The sequence below is a fragment of the Loxodonta africana genome, chromosome 23, assembly GCF_030014295.1.
Source record: "Loxodonta africana isolate mLoxAfr1 chromosome 23, mLoxAfr1.hap2, whole genome shotgun sequence".
NCBI lineage: Eukaryota > Metazoa > Chordata > Mammalia > Proboscidea > Elephantidae > Loxodonta > Loxodonta africana.
The window spans coordinates 23,194,950-23,215,431 of record NC_087364.1 but is presented as its reverse complement, the minus strand read 5'-3'; the positions used below and the strand labels follow the sequence as shown (position 1 = coordinate 23,215,431).

The window sequence follows — 20,482 nt, the reverse complement described above, 5'->3', positions numbered from 1 at the left end:
TGGACCCACGTGAATGGCGGCTCATACTGTGTGGTGGCTCTCTAGCTGGCTGGAGTGTGAGATTGCATTCTCAAGTTATGAAGGGAAAAAGTAATTATGGGATTGATTTCTCTGTGGAATCACTCCCGTAATTAACGACCATCCATTCTCGTGATTATTTAACCAGCTAAGCAAACCGACAATAGTACGAATTTACATTTTAGAGCCAATATTAACCACTAAAGTAAGTCAGATAAGTGTGGGTTTGGTTAAGTGTTCTTTAAACATAATGGAATTCCAATCTAAGAAATAAAACTTAAGAAAAATCAGTTATCTAAAATGTTGTGCTGTAAGTGAATTAGTGTGTAGCATACAACTAAAATTGAAGCAAAACCGCCTCTCAAAAGAATTTTTTAAAAACTCACATAGATGGTCCTATCTTGAGAGGTTTGTAGGTTTTCTCGCAAACATTTTGGGCTCATGGATGGACATAGGCAGATTTATATTCCTTCAGTAAGTATGAGAGCTTACTCTCTGCTAGACTCAGGGGATACAAAGATAAGCAAAACAAGGTGATCTGCCTTGGTTTCCTAGAACTGCCATAACAAAAGAGGATGGGTGGCTTTAAAAAGCAAGTCAAGTTCATTTTCTCACAGTCCTGGAAACTAGAAGTTCAAATCAGGTTATCTGCTGTGTTGATTCCACCTGGGGGCTTTGAAAGAACTGTTCCATGCCTCTCTCCTAGCTTCTGATGGCTGCCGCAGTCCTTGGTATTCCTGTGCTGCTTATAAATGCATCTCTGGTCATATGGTGTCTCCCCTTGTGACTCTGTCTGTGCTCTCCTTTATAAGACACCACTCTGAGGGGATTAGGATTAGGATGTACCCTACTTCAGTTTGACCTCATTTAACTTAACTGATAACAAAAGAAAGACCCTATTTCCAAACAAGATTACATTGACAGCTGCAGGGATTTAGATTTTAACGTATCTTTTGCGGGGACACAATTCAATCCATGACACCTTTTCTGGTGGTGGAGAATATTACCTTAAGTTAGAGTAATCGTTGTGCTTTAATTCCATCTGTGGTTTTTGCTAGGCTTTGGGGAAGCTGACTGCTTTCAATATTGTCTTCAGTTTTGAAGCCCATATTAAGTGTTTTCTAATCAGGATGCAGGAATTGTAATTTGGCAACCTAAATAATCTTAACAGTGTTTCCATATTGAATCGTGTGGATTTTTAGAATTGAGAAACGTAACAACTGTGGCGACAATTTTGTATTATGTCTCATCTTTCCCTTTTGTCTCTGATGGTATCCCTGTCTCCATAGTCCATTCCCCTTCCTAGTCAAAGTTTTAGTCATTTTAGCCATGTTACCGTTGCTGTGGAATTTATGAGCTATCTTAGATAGGTACATAATGATTTTATGAGTCACAGCCCATTTAGAAATTTCTCTATATTTTGCACTGTGCTTTGTACCCAGTTAGTTATTCCTGAAGTCCTGTGACTTTCATAGGATCTTTTTGTTAAGAGCCAGTAACAAATTTTGAAGACTACATACATGAAGTTAGACAGAGCTTGTGTACTGTTTTTATATGTCCCTCTTGATCTGTGCAAAATTTGAGTCTTCAGAGGGGTTTTGTCTTATGTGCATATTGATTCTTGACTTCCTTAATGTAAATACAGGCACAAAGCAGACAGCTTTATAGACTGCTACCTTCTGAAGATGGTTTACATGTTACCTTTCTTGGAGATGGAGGAATGGATTCAAATGACTGCTTGATCCTTTGTTAAGGCTCTGTTAATGAAAAAAATAAAATAGGGCCTAGGCATGTGTGATTTATGGTTGCTAGTTCTGAAGCTTGAAGAGAGCTGATGGAAAGCCTACAGGCCGTGTATGAAATAAGCGTCAGTACATGGCTATGTTACGTGTTGGTAAATCTTGAGTACACTTGCTCACAAGTGCTTCCCAGGCCTCTTAAAGCACTTACTGAGACAGTTCTATTAAGCTTCTCGGCATAATTTTAACTTAGAATAGGTTTTTTATAGGTATTGTTTTGGGATTGAGTTTTGCTGTTGTGTTTTGACTATTTTAAAAGTTCTTGGTCTTTATATAAGACTTTCTTCATGTGACTTAGCTGCTGTATTTAAGGAGAGAGGAGACATTTTGTTAGGAATTCCTACTTTGTAGCTTTTAGTGTAGGTTTGAAAATTTAAGGTGTAGTGTTAAAATAGGAAACTTTAAGTATTTCATCTTAGTTTCTTGTAGTTTTGTGATTTTTTTTTTTTGTATTTAATAACCAAAGGAACATTCTCCATTAAATCAGTTAAGAGTAATAAAACTTTTCACACTGGGGAAAAGGCGTTTTTTGTTTTTTAAGAAAAATTAGTTTCAAAATATGACTTGGGAATAACCATACTAATTACATTAGGCATTTTGAGTGATCATGGAAGAATTTAAAGAATTTTTATCACTTTAGTCTTTTCCTGTGAATGCAGTTTTACTTTTAAGAAAGTAGAATTTATTCTGGAAAATATGAATTAATAGTGCTGAACCTGATTCTGTTGTGTTTGAATATATAATGTGGTAACTTTTGTAAAACGTTACTCTACGTAAAGATTTCACTTTGGGCAGTCATTGGAATATATTACTGCTAACTTGGTTTTTATTTATGGAAGTAAGAGTCTCTCGCTGAATATTCAGGTTTTGAAGCAGACTTACTGAACTGTTTACGGAACTTTTGCCTGAGGTATTTAGATTCTGCTTTCTAATAGTGAAACTAATTTATATGGTGGCCAGAGTGTAATATATGTGAATACTTTGGCATGGGAGATATTTAAATATCATGAGTTTTTACAATTAAAAAATGTTATACATTTGCCTACTAGTTTTATAAATAATGTTGCCTTCAGAATTTGTGTGAAGGTACAAAACTCAACATACCATGTACCTGTTGTGCAATGAAAAGTCTTGTCACTATTACATGTAAGTTCTTGATTTTCTATACCCCGAATATTGATGATTAGAGAAACTGTGTTCTAGTGCTTTTCAAAACAGACTCACACACAATAGAAAGCACGCGATTTGAGTGACTGTCATGACTCGGAGGGCTGAGGGTTGTGGTGTGCATTCTATAGGGTCTTCCACCAGCAGTGCCTCCTGTTAACATGTGACACTGAAGTCTCTCAATGTTAAAGAAACTGGGCATGTGTTTTCTACATATTATTTTTGTTAGAAATGAGAAAGTAATATGCTTAGTTTCTTTTTCCTATAGTAACATTTTACAAAAGAGCTGCTAGGCAGATATTTTATTCTCAAACTGGATATAAAAAATGTAAATCCTTTTTTAATTTATTTTTTTAATAGTCGTATAAGAACTTTGGCTGCTATTAATTACTGTTTATTTTCTGGGTAGAAGCTATTTGAAAAGTCCAGTTTCTGTCCCAGTGTAGCAAAATGTAGTTTCTCAGTTTTGTTTTGGTTTTTAATGCTTTATAGTTTTACACTACCTTCTGAATGGACAAACCTCATTCTTCATTAACTGAAAAGCTTTGATTTCTTTGAAAAGTTTAAATTTTAATCTGTTCATATTACTTTGGCAGTCCCCTCACTTTGAAATGCACTGATCACTGTGCTTGAAAAAGATAAGATTGAAGATTATACTATGAAATTTATTGAATAACTTTCATAAATTATTTATCAAAGGAGAGATTTTTAGATTTTTGTATTCTGCTTAGTTAAAAAAAAAAAAAAAAGTTACAAAGAGAGGCTAGTAAGTTTGATGTAATTCTTGCCAAACAAACTCAGCCAAGATCTTCAAAGTAAATGGGCAAAGGATAAGTAATCGTTCTGCGTCCGAGTGCATTTTCCAAAATGTTGAAAGGAAACTTCTGAATTGAAATCTTGAATGTATTGGATTTGTCAAGGTGCACCTCGGTGCCTTTGTGAATGTTCATTTATCTATCTTATTTAATCAGGTGAAAAGTGGTGTCATGTAGCGGAGCTAACAAGAGAACTCAGTTATCACTTTTTGTGAACAAGTTGGAATTGTCATGTTACTGTGTAATTGATTTGCTTTAAAATGAACAATAAATTTAATAAAATAAAGCATTGTCTTGTTTTTTTATCTATTTATTGCATATATCGTTTATATTTCATATGCTAAATCATGCCTAGTTTTTTTGGTACTCACTGTTTTGAAGTAACATGATATTTTTGCCAGGTTAGCGTCAGTCTCTTCTGATCATTTGAGACTTGACTCTAATGATAAGGAGCTTGTTTTTAAAAAAGTAAAAACCTTTACTGATTACACCAACTATTTTTTACCAGAAAACAAGTGTGGAGAGCTAAAACAATTCTAGAAGTAGATCTAAAAACAACTGTAATTTATAATACATTAAAGATTTCAAATTATAGTAGCTTTAACTAAGAGTTATCTTTCAGTGTCATAAGACTATTTTATTTGTTTAGTGTGGAACAGGTTAATTTAAAAATTGGCTGGCTTTTTTTCTTTTTTTAATAGGTTAATCTCTTGGGATAGATAAGTTAGGCTGGGAAGACGTCCAGAAAACTAAATGGCATTTGTTAAAAGTAATAATGTTCATTAAAAAAATAATTTCGTAAAGAAGCTTTAATCTTGAAAGAGTAAGGCAAATTTGTTTTTTTTCCCCCCCCGTTTTTTTTTTTTTTTTTTATACCAGGGCCACAACCATCTCTGGGAGTTAGTTTTGGAACGCCTTTCGGCTCAGGTATTGGCACTGGCTTGCAATCAAGTGGCTTAGGTTCTTCAAACCTTGGAGGTACACTTTAACTTTTCTAATATTTTATTGGACTATTAAGCGTTTGCATTGATACTGGACTGTAAAAACAAATTTCTAAGAGGATCTGCTGCTATTTTGGAAGTTAAGGTTCCATCTGGCAAAAACGATTCTCCAGACTTAATCAATGCCTTCTAGTATTAGCTTTAGAGCTTAAAGAATCATTTCATCTTCTGTGAAAAGGAAAAATAAAAAATTACTAAAATTATATGGTAGGGAGGTTTGTATTTTTAAAGTGGTATGCTAAAATGTTAACTTTAGAGTTAATGAATTTAATTTTAATTAGAAATTTAAAAAATTAGTCCTCTTAACACTAGAGTCTGAAATATTTCGAATATACATGCTCTAATCATAGTCTTCTTTTTCTGAATGTGAGCACTTTAATTGGGGAAATAATTTCATTACAAATTGAACAGCCAGACTTTCACCTATTCCTAAGTACTTTTCGCATATTTGCCTATATGCATACTTGTATACGTAAGGAATTAAGCTTATTTTAATAGTTCATAAGTTAACTATATATCAGTAAGGTAAGTCTTCTGCAAAAACATGCTAAATAGAAATGCATTCAAAATTCTTGGATATGGGTGATTGAAAGTTGATTATATTTTGACAAATGTAATGAGTAAGATACCCTTATTCTCACTAAAATATATCTTCATAAGAAGGAAAGCCTATAAGCTGTTGTGACCACTTAAAGTAATAGACTCTATTAGGAATTGCTAGAATTTAGACAGCATATTTTATTTGATCTATAATCCAGTTTGCCATCATACTTCTTAGAGTTACAGGCAATAGCGTTAAACTCAGTATTTTAGATAAACTGTTACAAAGCAGCCTAAAAAGTCATTTAACTCTATTCGCGGAGCATCTGGCTTTTAAGAGTACTTAGCAGAAGCTGCTGACAAACTTTGGGGAAAATATTTCTTTTTTAAGATTATGAAAATAGTTATTGCTAAGAGGACAATCATGATGTCTGCACCCCCATTTCTTACTGTTGCATCAGCTGGTCATACAGTAGGAACCTACTGTTAATTGAGTAGATGTAAAGCGATTGATCATTGTGTAGTTTTTCAGCGGTTTTTGTTAAGTGAAACTGTTTCGGCCAAGAGCAGAGTACAATTACCTTGCGGCGTTTAGTGTTTTAAATTGTTGTGCATGCCGTGCTTATATGTGAATTTGATCCATCTTTTTTTTTTTTTCTTTTTACAAAACGAAATACCCTTGAGTAGGTATGTTTATGCCCGTTTGGCTAATATCACACTTGAGTGTTCACTAAAACTTCCAGCCCATTTGGGAGAGAGAAAATACTAATACGATCTGGTTTTTGCATGACCTTGTTCTTTTAAATTATTGATGGGTCATAAACTTAGCCTAAATAGATATAAAATTATTATTTCAAAATTAATCTGTTTCTTCCAAAAGTCTTATGCAATGGAATAAAAAGCAATTTCCTTAATAAGGTCATGTCTTTTAAGACTGTATTTCTTAGGCCTTTGATAATTTTAGGTTTTACTTGTTAGTATCCGTTGACCTGTGTTTTACATACCGTTGTGTATTTCTCTATTGCCCTTCCACTAGGCTTTGGAACTAGCTCTGGTTTTGGAAGCAGCACCACAGGGGCCTCCACATTTGGATTTGGAACAACAAATAAACCCTCAGGAAGTCTTAGTGCAGGTTTGTGTTTCTGCCTGAATTTCAGGCACATTGAAAAGTGCAAATTATTTAAACGTACAGCTATTATTATTTCTAATCTCCCCCCAAAAGTCACTGATTCTGTTACTACTCCCTGGATAAAGCGTGCAAGCCTAGCTAATTACATAGCTTTATCTTTCTCACAAACTAAAGGTTAGGTTTGTAAAATATTTTTAATAAGAAGACTTCTTAGTTTGACTTGATAAATAATTATATCCTCTCTTAACCAAGTAAAGATTCATTTGAACCCTAGTGACTAGCTTCATGGTTAAATAATTTTCCTGCCATTGCAAAAATGAAAACCATCATTGTGAAAGTTTAACCCAGTTTTTATCTGTGTTCGTTTAGGAGAATGATTTGTATTCCCAAGAGATGTCTTCAGTTAGAAATGCCTTTGGTTTAAATACCAGTCTTAATGGTGGTTAATGGGTTCCATGTTCATTTTTGAAATAGGTGTAATCTTTTTGACTCTGGTGAAAGAAAATTCCAAATTACATCTACTTTTGCATTTACTATATGTTTGTAAATAATGGCTTGTTTTAATGTACTGTTTAGGGATAGATAGTACGTCTAATATAATGACATAGTTGAAAGAAATCCCATTTAATACAAAGTTGTGGTTAAAATCAGCACTTCCAGCTGAGTAAAATAATAGTAAAATTCAGTGGTATCTGGATCTAGAGATAGATAAAGATGCTATTAGTTAACTAGGCAGTAATAGTATTTTAATTATATGAGAGCCTGTATAAAAATCAGAACAGCAAGTACTGCTCTTTAGTGTGTTCGTTGTCCTGAAAACTGTGGGTTTGAGGCTTCCTTGGAGGACTTAGAATTGTCTGGGGGACCAAAGGTCTGTCTGTTCTACACCTTGATAAAATGTTTATGGTGGGGCTGAGGAAGAAGGCATCTTGATTTATTTTAATTAACAGAAAAGTTTCTGGCAGCTTCACATTTTCTCTGGACTTCAGTTACTTGTGCTAAAGCTTCTCTTTTGACCTATATCACTAAACTTCTGTCTCTCAGGGTGCCACGTAGAGTTGTTAGCTAAATTAATTTCCTATAAAAATTTACGTTAGAAGTTCAGCACCCTAAAATAGTTACTATTCTTATCAATTATGTGTTCTTTCAGATAGAAATTTACCTCTCATCCCATTTTTTTTAAATTTGTTTTTGTGACTTAACTTCTGATATAAATGTTTTCTTCCCTAAACATAAGGCTTTGGCAGCTCAAGTACATCTGGGTTTAACTTCAGCAACCCTGGCATCACGGCGTCAGCTGGTTTGACATTTGGGGTGTCCAATCCTGCCTCTGCAGGTTTTGGAACAGGAGGACAACTCCTTCAGTTGAAGAAACCGCCAGCTGGAAACAAAAGAGGAAAAAGATAAACATATGGGTTGGTGTGTTAAGAGAATCCATAGCAGCATCGCTCATTCTGAGTCTATTTTTCTAAAATTGATGCAGTAATTAAATGCATCCGAGATTTATAAAGTTTTGATATTTTTCCCTACACTGGAATTTGAACTTCGTTCATACTTGCCATGCCGAACAGCTTTTTCTTGTGAATTTACAACCCGGTTGTGTATTTTTCATTATTTTGATTTGTAAAAAAAATGTTCTGATTATATCACTGATTGACTAGTAAAACCCACTGTTTAACTTAGTGTCGATAGCAGTGTTTCTCAGTAAGGTTTACACTGTGTGAATATATGCACATTGGTTTAGTATACAGTTGGTATGACTCTAGGGTCTGTACTAACATCAGTTTGTTTCCTGATAAAGGCCTTTGAACTATATACACTGCAGGGCGTCTTGTGAATATGTATATAAATATACACAGAAGAATACACACAATTGTGTATGCATAGAAAATATATATTTACAGACCTACAACTCTTGCCTCAGACTGTTCCCCTTTTCTAAGGGTATCCAGTTTCTCACCCTTTAAGCTTCAAATCCTCAGTGCTTGTCGAACGATGAACTAGGAGCACCAGTTCATTACCAGCTGTTGGCTTAAAGACTTGTTGAAATAGTTTCTGGCATAAATATTTGGTCAGCTCAACTTCACTGAGTCTAGCATTAGGTAGACCTATTTATCTTTTAAGTACAGTTTTCAGATGGAATGTGAAACATGGAATTTTCCGTTTTCGTTTCCACTTTGGATTTTAGCAGCTAGTCCACAAGAGGAACGCTGTGAGATTTGTCAGGCAGATTTTAACTTTCATTATCTTATAAATTCCCATATTGCACATATAAAGTGTTTTTTTCTTTCCAAGATGGGCCTTCAGGAGCATATTTGAACTCCAGACTGGTGTTCTGGGACAAAGAGCTATTAAGCCAAATCGATTCTATGCAGGTGACGGATGCACTATTTAGTGGAAACTTTTCTAGCTATTCCAATCGAGTTCTTTCTTAGAGGGCTATCGATGTTGACACCAAATGGAGTGGCTTATCAGCCTCTTAATGTCTTAAGTAAGTGCTTAATATGGAATAGAAAAACAGTATATTTTAAGGAAAAACAAATTCTTTGTAGCAGCTATAAACGTTCCCTTGTTCGGATGGTGACAGAGCTCCAGGTAATAATAGCCCATCGGAATGTCAGGTTGCATCTGTGTCATAGTGTGTGTATTAGTACTCGTGAGTGAAGCAGAGTGCAGAGAAATGAGAGCCCTTTGAAAGAGAACTGCCTTAGCTGTGATTTCCAAGAGAAACCATTAGGTAGACCTATTTATCTTTCAAGTACAGTTTTCAGATGGAATGTGAACATGGAATTTCATTGAAAATAGTTTTCTATATAGAAGGGTTTGTACATAATGTGCATCAAGTGAATATTTTCAGAATCATTTTCACCAAGGCACCTTTTTTTCTAAGATAGGATTGCATATATATATAAACACATATATATTTTTAGTATAATGTTAGTTGGGTTTAATTATAAAAGTATTGTCCAATCTGTATTATTTATCTGCATATAGCAATGGTTGGCTTTTTTTAATTGAAATTTGTGCACCTTAATGCATTAAAATAAGGAAAATCGTTTGTTTTGGGGCACTGAATTTGTTTTTATTTCTGTGTACTTCTCTAATATTGTAATTCCCAAATCAGATTGTGGAATAGGTTAGGAAAGGTGTAATTTTGTGTTTTGAATTACTGTCAGAATTAAGTATACAATTAAATCAAACTTTTTTTTTTAAGGGACATGCATTGGGCCGCAGAAATCTGAATATTTATATTGTTGTTTTTTTTTCTTTGTATATTTTACATTTTAATATGTTGAACCACTGGAAATTTTGTAACAGAATAATCTGTGATAGGAGTTAAAATGTGTTGTCTTTGTCTCCACTGTCTTCACTTTGTCCAAAGCCTATCGTTATGTAAACAATAAAATTATTGTGTCAGTTGCTTTGACTCTTTGTAGGCGTCAGTAGTTGTTCTTAATACATAATTTTGCGGATTACTGCTCTTGTATTCTCTTTGGTTGGTTTTTAGTGTTTTTCCCTTCACTAGTTTATACATCTCACATTTCTTTTTTAAACCTAAGACTGACCGCAGATAGTAAGTTCTTTATCATTTGCTTTTGTCTTTTCAAAATTAAAAACAGTAAACATTTTTAATAAAAATTTCCATTATATAGAAGAATATTTACTAAAACGTGAAAGTCCCCTTCAGCTCCTAAAGCCTCAGCCCCCCTTCCTTCCCCAGAGGGTCCCTCTTCACGGTTCAATATGTATCTGTGCAGGTCCTTTTAAAAATGTCTTTACCAACATGTGTATAGGATGTTCGTTCTCTTTCATTTTTCTCTCCTTTTCTCACATTTTATCTTTCTCTCTTTTCTAACAAATGAGTTAAAACTCTATATATTCTGTGACTTGCTTTTTTTCCCCTTTGATGGTGTATCATTGACATCTTCCTGTGTCAGTCTATATAGGTTTCCTTTTTACATACTGTCCCATATGGACTGTGATTTGTGTAACTGTTCCCTACTGAGAGACAGTTAAGTTCTTTCCAATGTTTTAATTCTACAGAAAAAGCTACAGTGAGTATCCTTGTACATGACCTTTTAGGCTTATATTTATTTATTTGTTTGTTTATTTATTTATTGTGATTGATTCTAGAAGAAGAATTGCAAAAAAAGTATATAAATTGTATGTCTTACTGTCAGATTGCCTTCCAAAAATATATACACTCTGACTAGCAGTATATGAATACCCATTTCCTTGCAATCTCTGTATCCCTGAGTATTGTCAATCTTAATAATAACTTATAGGGCTGAACTTTTATATATATCTTAGCTATTTGTGTATCAGTGGGAATTGCATGTTAATATCCTTTGGCTATTTTTATATAAATACAGGGTTTTTTTCTTAAGATTTGTAGGAGCTCTTTAGATAATGAATATTAAATTTTTCCTGTTAGATATGTTAGACTCTTGGAGTCAGCTAGGTTCATACCCCTGCCTTGACCCTGTGTGATCTTGGGCAACTTTCTTAACTGTTTATAGAGCTCAAACTCATCATCTGAAAAATGGGGATCGTATACGTGGGTGGTGGTGCTAAGAGAGAGAGTCTACTTTAAAGCACTTGGGTAGCACAATGATGTGTTGTGTTAGCTGTCCCAGCACCAGTGCCACGTTATTTTAATTGCTGTAGCCCTGTGCTTTATTTTGGTACCTGGTAGGGAGGATGCCCGATCTTGTTTTTCTCTGTTTTTGTTTATGTTCTTCTGTGGGATGGCTATTCTAGAACACTTACTCTTCAAAGTGAACTTTCGTATCTATTTTCTCAGGTTTGATTTTTTAAAGCCTATTGGGATTTTCATTGTGTTGTTGTTGGGTGCCATCAACTCTGTTCCGATTTATGCACAACAGAACAAAATGCTCCTCAATGCTGCTCCATCCTCACAATCGTGCTTAATTTTAAACCCATTGTTAAAGCCACTGTGTTAATCCATCTAACTGAGGGTCTTCCTCATTTTTGCTGACCCTCTATTTTACCAAGCATGATGTCCTTCTCTAGGGACCGATCCTTCCTGACAGCATATCAAAGGGATGTGAGACATAGTCTTGCCATCCTTACTTCCAAGGAGCATTCTGGTTGTACTTCTTCCAAGACAGATTTGTTCGTTCTTTTGGCAGTTTATGGTATACTCAATGTTCTTTGTCAACACCAAAATTCAAAGGCATCATTTCTTTGGACTTGCTCATTTATCGTCCAGCTTTCACATGCATAGGAGGTGATTGAAAACACCATGGCTTGGGTCAGGCGCACCTTAGTCTTCAAGGTGACATCTTTGCTTTTCAACACTTTAAAGAGGTCTTTTGCAGCAGATTTGCCCAGTGTGGTGCATCTTTTGATTTCTCAACTGCTGCTTCCATGGGTATTGATTGTAGGTCAAAGTAAGAAGAAATCCTTGACAACTTCAATCTTTTCTCCATTTATCATAATGTTGTTCATTGGTCCAGTTGTGAGGATTTTTTTTTTTTTTTATGCTGAGGTGTAATCCGTACTGAGGGCTGTGGTCTTTGATCTTCATCAGTAAGTGCTTCAAGTCCTCTTCACTTTCAGCAAGCAAGGTTGTGTCATCTGCATAACACAAGCTGTTAATGAGTCTTCCTCTAATACTGATGTCCTGTTCTTCATATAGTCTAGTTTCTTGGATTATTTGCTCAGCATACAGATTGAATAGGTATGGTGAAAGGATACAACCCTGACACACACCTTCCCTGACTTTAAACGAATCAGTATCCCCTTGTTCTGTTGGAACGACTGCCTCTTGATCTACGTACAGGTTCCTCATGAGCACAATTAATTGTTCTGGAATTCCCATTCTTTGCAACGTTATCCATAGTTTCTCATGATCCACATAGTCGAATGCCTTTGGATAGTAAAACACAGGTGAACATCTTTCTGGTATTCTCTGCTTTCAGCCAAGAGCAATCTTACATCAGCAATGATATCCTTGGTTCCATGTCCCCTTCTGAACCCAGCTTGAATTTCTGGCATTTCGCTGTTGATTTACTGCTGCAGCTGCTTTTGAATGATCTTCAGCAAAATTTTACTTGTGTTTGATATTAATATTGTTCAACAATTTCCACGTTTGGTGTAATCACCTTTCTGGGAATAGGTGTAAATATGGATCTCTTCCAGTTGGTTGGCCAGATAGCTGTGTTCGAGTACTTCCAGCTCTGCATCTGTTTGTTGAAACATCTCGGTTGGTATTGCGTCAATTCCTGGAGCCTTGTTTTTTGCCAATGCCTTCAGTGCAGCCTGGACTTCTTCCTTCAGTACCCTCGGTTCCTGATCATATGCTACCTCCTGAAATAGTTGAATGTTGACAAATTCTTTTTGGTATAGTGACTCTGTGTATTCCTCCCATTTTCTTTGGATGCTTCCTCAGCTGTATAATATTTTCCTCATAGAATCCTTCAGTATTGCAACTTGAGGTGTAAATTTTTTCTTCAGTTCTTTCAGCTTGAGAAACACTGAGCGTGTTCTTCCCTTTTGGTTTTCCATCTCCAGGTCTTTGCACGTCATTATAATACTTTGTCTTCTTGAGCCCGTCTTTGAAATCTTCTGTTCAGCTCTTTTACTTCATCATTTCCTTGACTTTAGCTACTCGATGTTCAAGAACAAAGTTTCAGAGTCTCTTCTGACATCAATTTTGGTCTTTTCTTTCTTTCCTGTCTTTTTAATGACTTCTTGCTTTCTTCATGTATCATGTCCTTGATGTCATTCCATAACTCCTCTGGTCTTTGGTCACTAGTGTTCAATGGGCAAAATCTATTCTTGAGATGGTCCCCAAATTCAGGTGGGATATACTCAAGGTCGTACCTTGGCTTTCGTGGACTTGTTCTAATTTTTTTCAGTTTCAACTTGAACTTGCATATGAGCAATTGATCGTCTGTTCTGCAGCCGGCCCCTGGTCTTGCTCTGACTGATGATATTGAGCTTTTCCATCGTTGCTTCCCACAGATGTAGTCAATTTGATTCCTGTGTTTTGCATCTGGTAAGGTCCATGTGTATAGTTACCGTTTATGTTGTTGAAAAGTATTTGGAACGAAGAAGTCATTGGTTTTATAAAATTCTGTTATGCTATCTCCGGCATCGTTTCTATCACCAAGGCCGTATTTTCCAACTACCGGATCCCTCTTCTTTGTTTCCAGTTTTTACATTTCAATTTCCAGTTGTTATCAGTGCATCCTCATTTCATGTTCAGTGAATTTCAGACTGCAGAAGTTGGTAAAAATCTTCAGTTTCTTCATCTTTGACCTTAGTGGCTGGTGCATAAATTTGAATAATAGTCGCATTAACTGGCCTTCCTTGTAGGCATATTGATATTATCGTATCACTGACAGCGTTGTACTTCAGGATAGATCTTGAAATGTTCTTTTTGATGATGGATGCAATGCCATTCCTCCTCAAGTTGTCATTCCTGGAATAGTAGAGCATATGATTGTCCGATTCAAAATAGCCAATACCAGTCCATTTCAGCTCACTAAATGCCTAGGATATCAGTGTTTACATGTTCCATTTCATTTTTGATGATTTCCAATTTTCCTAGATTCATACTTCATACATTCCATGTTCTGATTATTAATGGATGTTTGCAGCAGTTTCTTCTCATTCTGAGTCGTGCCACATCAGAAAGTGAAGATCCCAAATACAACTCCATCCGCGTCATTAAGGTCAACTCTGCTTTGAGGAGGCAGCTCTTCCCCAGTCACCTTTTGAGTGCCTTCCAACTTGAGGGGCTCATCTTCTGACACTATATCAAACAATGTTCCATGGTTATTCATAAGATTTTCACTGGCTAAATCTTTTCAGAAGTAGACTGCCAGGTCCTTCTCCCTAGTTAGTCTTATTCTGGAAGCTCAACTGAAACCTGTTCTCCATGGGTGACCCTGCTGGTATTTGAATACCTATGGAATAGCTTCCAGCATCACAGCAACATGCAAGCCCCCACAGTACAACAAACTGACAGACACGTGGGGGAATTTTCACTAGATTTGCACAAATAGGTTAATATAGTATAGGGAGAATTTGACATCTTAATACTTATGAGCATGGTGTATGCATTCATGTAGGTCCTTTGTGTCTTTCAGCAGAACTTTACAGTTTCTATTAGAAATTCTTGCTTAACTGCTTTTCCTAACAGTCTCTGGATTTTTGAGTGGATTTATCTTCTATAGTTGGTACGAAGTCATTTGCATTATTAAAATGCAAATTAATTGCTCTTTTGTGATATTATATTGACAAGTCCACGTTAATGTCCTACTGATTTGAATAGTGCCTTTAGAAATAATGCAATGGAATATTTGTTTTTTGCAGTGTTGGGATTTGGGTGGTCCATTATAAGATATTGTGCTTCAGGGTCTGCTTGCCTTGACACCTACCCTGCAGTCTTACTGTGAATGAACGTGGCTGCACTGTGCCTCTCACAGCACACACCAAGGCAGAGTTATTACTTAGGCAAGATGACACTGCGACTTGCAAACACGGTAGCCAGTGTCCTGTCACATCTGAGCTGGAGGGCCTAATCTAAATCTGACCCACAGAGTCATCTTTGCCTGTCCTCACATCCCTCCTATTTATGGGGTGCATACTCTGTTCTAGGCACCACGCTTAGCACTTTATATACTTGACCTTGTGTAATCTCGATATTACACTATGATGCAGCAATCTCCAGTTTATAGATGAAGGAACTAAGGCTTAAGTTGAACAACTTAGTCAAGGTCACACAGCTATTAATTCATGGAGCTGGGATTTGAACCCACATCTGCCTAATTCCAAAGCACATCCACTTGATTACAATGTTATTACTGCCAGTCAGAGAGAGAAAGAGCACACTGATTTCCATGCCTAACCTTGTACAAAGGCGTTGAAGATGATGCGATAACGTAATTTACATGGGGAAAATTACAAGTACACAGACTGTATAGATCAGGGCACCCTGAGGTAAGTACCAAGGACTATGGGACTTGAGAGAGAATGATCCGATGTAGGGTGTAAAGGAAAGGAGCCAGGGATGGGCTAGAGCAGCCATCTCTGACCTATTCCACTGCTTCCCTGTGAAGATATTCATGGAGAAAAGCCAGTCATCCCTGCCTGAGGTAGGGGGTAGGGGTGGGGGTGGGGAGGGGAGTGGTCTGCCCACTTCAGAAGGGGTAAGCAATTTTGGCTATTTGAGTCTTCACTTAGGAACTATACAAGGCAATTTTAATGAGAAAGCTTTTCCGGGGATACTTGGACAACTATAACCCAAAACAGTACCCTGTGCTCAGACCAAGAGAAACTCTAGATCTTTTCCTTGCAAAAGAAAACCACGGAAACAGGGAAGAAGCTTCCGGTGCTGACAGCAGCCAGCAAAGGAAAGAGTGGACACTACCGGAACAATTGGTCGTGGCCCAGAATGTTTTTTACCTTTTGACCCTCACTCAAGCTGATGCACCCTTTTCTCTTCTACCAAATCGATCTGTCAATAAATGAAAACAAGCTGGTAGGTTCACAAAATTGCTGTGTTAGAATGTGCTGCTGTAGGTTTAATGTGCAGAGAACTCACTGTCATCTCCACCTCTGGTAGCAAGTCAGTGTAATTCAGCAAACATTTCTTCATCATTTGCTGTGTGCAAGTCACTGCTAGGAACTTGTTGGGTGCCGTTGAGTTGATTCCGACTCATAGTGACCCCTTGTGATAGAGTAGAACTGCCCCACAGGGTTTTCCTGGTTGTTATCTTTACTTGAGCAGATCACCAGGTCTTTCTGCAGAGCAGCTGGATGTGTTCAAACCTCCAACCTTTTGATTAGCAGCTGAGCACTTAACCGTTGAGCCACCAGGACTCCTTGCTAGGAACTTCCAAAAAAAACCCATTGCTGTCAAGTCAATTCTGACTCATGGTGTGCCTATAGGACAGAGTAGAACTGCCCCATAGAGTTTCCAAGGCTGCAATCTATGGAAGCAGGCTGCCACATCTTTCTCCCATGGGGCAGCTGATGAGTTTGAACTGCCAGCCTTTTGGTTAGCAGCCCAGCATTTAACCACTGTGCCACCAGGGCTTTTTGCTAGGAACTTAAGCTGAAAACCAAACACTTTGCTGGAGAGTCAATTCTGACTCATAGCAGGATATAAACATGGGTAGAATATTGTTTACCCTCCATAATGTTAACATTTATCGAGTGCTGAGTAGCAGCTAAGACCTGTATCAAGACCTTTATGTATATTAATTCAGATTATCCTCAGTCCTATGAGGTGGTTACTATTATGCTTTTTTTAGATGAGAAAATGGGTACCTAGAAGTTAAATAACTTCCAATGGTCACTCAACTAGTAAGTGGATGAGCCAGAATTCAACCCAGCTGTCTTGCTAGAATCTAGGGTTTTAACTCCTGCCCGGGGTGGCACAAATGTTTAAGTGCGGCTCGACTACTACTAGCTGAAAGATTGGCAATTTGAACCTACCCAGAGGGCCTTTGGAAGACGCGCCTGGTGATCTGCTTCCGAGAGATCGCAGCCTATGAAGCAGAGTCTACGCTGCACGCGTGGGGTTGCCAAGAGTCAGAATCCACTCTACGGCAACTAACAACAACATATGCTAATAGGAGCCCCTGGGTGATGCAGAGGATCAACCAGCTTGGCCACTAACCAAAAGGTTGATGTCCACTTAACAACTGGTTTACTGGATATGCAGATAAGTGTAATACAAAGTGGGCATGATAAGTGTTACGATAAAGATGCAAAGTCAATTCTTGAGTGCTCTGAAGAGAGAGAGATGAATTCTTTCTGGAGGAATAAAAAATTGTTTTAATAGGTGACTTTGAGCAATGACTATGACTGACTTAACTTTTAATGAAGGATTTACTGTTTTAAAGTTATTATTGTTAGGTGCTGTTGAGTTGGTTCCAACTTAGTGACCCCATGTACAACAGAACGAAACGCTGTCTGATCCTGCGCCATCCTCACAGTCATTGCTATGTTTGAGCCCATCATTGCAGCCAAAGTGTCGGTCCATCTCATTGAGGATCTTCCTCTTTTGCGCTGACGCCCTACCTTACCAAGCCTAATGTCCTTCTCCAGGGACCGATCCCTTCTGATAACATGTCCAAAGTACATAAGATGAAGAAGTCTCGCCTCCCTCACTTCTAAGGAATATTCTGGCTGTGCTTCTTCCAAGACAGATTTGTTTGTTCTTCTGGCAGTCCAATGGTATATTCAATATTCTTCACCAACACCGTAATTCAAAGGCATCAATTCTTCAGTATGATATGTAATGTACCATACATACATTAAAAATTATCACACATTTGAGCAACAGAAAACATTTGAACAACATAAAAAGCAAATGCCTCACTCTCCATGGGAAGTTCCTAGAAGTTTCTTTTCATTTCAGTACATAACGATTTTCCTCATTCTTTTTGATGCCTACATAGCAGATGTTACCAAGTTCTGTTTAGCTCCTTTCAGTGAATGTTTAGGTTCTACCTTTTTTTTCTTTTTTTGCCACTGTAGATGTGAAATTTTGCCACTAATATAAGTGAACATAGTATTTAGTTTCACTTGACACTTCTTTAATTATGAGTTTTAACTTTTTTTGTGTGTGTGGGCATTGGCCATTTAAGGATATAAAGCACCTGTTTATATTCTTAATCTTTTTCATTATTCCTAAGAGGCTTCCTAATCAATTTCTACCTATAGAGACATTTGGGAAAATTAACAATTCTAGATTCTTTAGTCTTAAACTTTTTTTTAATACTTTAGGTGTAAGTTTACAGAGCAAATTAGTTTCTTATTAAACAATTAAGGCGCTAATTGTTTTGTGGCATTGGTTGCCAATCCTGCGATGTGTCAAACTGCCCTCTCGTCCTTGCTGTTGAGCTGGTGTGCTCATTAAGTATCGTATACATGATTGAAATATGAAACACATTCCTAACGTGTTATTTTTTGCCCCATTAAAAAAAAAAAAAAGCCCCGTTGCCATCAAGTCGATTCCCATTCATAGCAACCCTATGAGTAGAACTGCCCCATAGCGTTGCCAAGGAGTTGCTGGTAGATTCGAACTGTCAACCTTTGATTTGCAGGCATAGCTCTTAACCACTGCACCACCAAGGCTCTAATTGTTGTGCTGTTGTGAGGTGCCATCAAGTCGGTTCTGACTCATAGTGACCCTATGTACAACAGAATGAAACACTGCCTGGTCCTGTGCCATCCTCACAATTGTTGCTGTACTTGAGCCCATTGTTATAGCCACTGTGTCAATCCATGTCATTGAGGGTCTTCCTTTTTTTGCTGACCCTCTACCAAGCATGAGGTCCTTCTCCAGGGACTGATCCCTCCTGATAACATGTCTAAAATATGCGAGATGTAGTCTCGCCATCCTTACGTCTGAGGAGCATTCTGGCTGAACTTAAATCCAAGACGGATTTGTTCACTCTTTTAGCAGTCCATGATATATTCAATATTCTTCTCCAACACCACAGTTCAAAGGTGTCAATTCTTCTTTGGTCTTCCTTATTCGTTGCCCAGCTTTCCCATGCATATGAGGCGATTGAAAACACCATGGCTTGGGTCAGGCGCACTTTAGTCATCAAGGTGACATCTTTGCTTTTCAACACTTTAAAGGGATCTTTTGCAGCAGATTTGCCCACTGCAACGCATCTTTTGATTTCTTGACTGCTGCTTTCACGGGTGTTGATTGTGGATCCAAGTAAAATGAAATCCTTGACAACTTCAATCTTTTCTCCGTTTATCATGATGTTGCTCATTGGTCCAGTTGTGAGGGTTTTGTTTCTTTATGTTGAGGTGTAATCCATACTGAAGGCTGTGGTCTTTGATCTTCATTAGTAAGTGCTTCAAGTCCTCTTCACTTTCAGCAAGCAAAGTTGAGTCATCAGCATAATGCGAGCTGTTAATGAGTCTTCCTCCAATCCTGATGTCCTGTTCTTCTTCCTGTAGTCCAGCTTCTCAGATTATTTGCTCAGCATACAGATTGAATAAGTATGGTGAAAGAATACAACCCTGATGCACACCTTTCCTGACTTTAAACCACACAGTATCCCCTTATTCCGTTGGAATAACTGCCTCTTGATCTATGTACAGGTTCCTCATGGGCACAATTAAGTGTTCTACAATTCCCATTCTTCTCAATGTTATCCATAATTTGTTATGGTCCATATAGTCAAATGCCTTTGCATAATCAATGAAACTCAAGCAAACATCTTTCTGGTATTCTCTGCTTTCAGCCATGATCCATGTGACATCAGTAATGATATTCCTGGTTCCAACTCCTCTTCTGAATCCGGTTTGAATTTCTGGCAGTTCCCTGTCAATATCTTGCTGCAGCTGCTTTTGGGTGATCTGTCTGTTGTACCAGTGCCAGGCTGTTTTGACTACTATAGCTGTATATTACATTCCGAAGTCAGGTAGTGCGAGGCCTCCTACTTTGTTCTTCTTCTTTAATAATCCTTTATTTATCCAGGCCTATTTCCTTTCCATATAAACTTAATAATTAGTCTTTCCATCTCATTAAAGAATGCTGTTGGTATTTGGATCAAGATTGTGTTCTATTTGTAGATTGCTTAAGTTTTCACAATATCTAGTCTTCGTACTGATGAACATGGTATGTTTTCCCATTTATGTAGGTCTCTTCTGGTTTCTTGTAGTAGTGTTTTGTAATGTTCTTTGTATAGGTCTTTTATGTCCCAGTTAAATTTATTCCTAAGTTTTTTGTTTTAGGGGCTATTATAAATGGTGTTGCTTTCCTGATCTTCTTTTCATAGTTCTTTTTTTTAGTGTATAGGAATCCAATTGATTTTTGTATGTTGATCTTGAATTCTGCTACTCTGCTCAAACTTTCTATTGGTTCTAGTAGCTTTCCTGTGGAGTATTTAGGGTTTCCTGTGTATAGTATCATACCATCCACAAATAGGGATAGTTTTATTTCTTCCTTAACAATTTGAAAGGAGCCTTGGTGGCACAGTGGTTAAAGCAATTGACTGCTAACCA

At 37.1% G+C, this 20,482-nt stretch overlaps 1 protein-coding gene across 3 annotated transcripts in view; it reads left to right on the top strand.

The window, feature by feature from the left end:
• Positions 1-9,889, top strand: part of NUP58 (nucleoporin 58) — a 43,602-nt gene extending 33,713 nt beyond the window's left edge. For all 3 annotated transcript variants that reach the window (XM_064275336.1, XM_064275335.1, XM_064275337.1), the window contains 3 exons: positions 4,679-4,777; positions 6,377-6,472; positions 7,707-9,889. In XM_064275336.1, the coding sequence (XP_064131406.1) occupies positions 4,679-4,777; positions 6,377-6,472; positions 7,707-7,876 (365 nt within the window). In that variant the 3' untranslated portion in view covers positions 7,877-9,889. The remainder of the gene's footprint in view (positions 1-4,678; positions 4,778-6,376; positions 6,473-7,706) is intronic.
• The last annotated feature ends 10,593 nt before the right edge of the window (positions 9,890-20,482 follow it).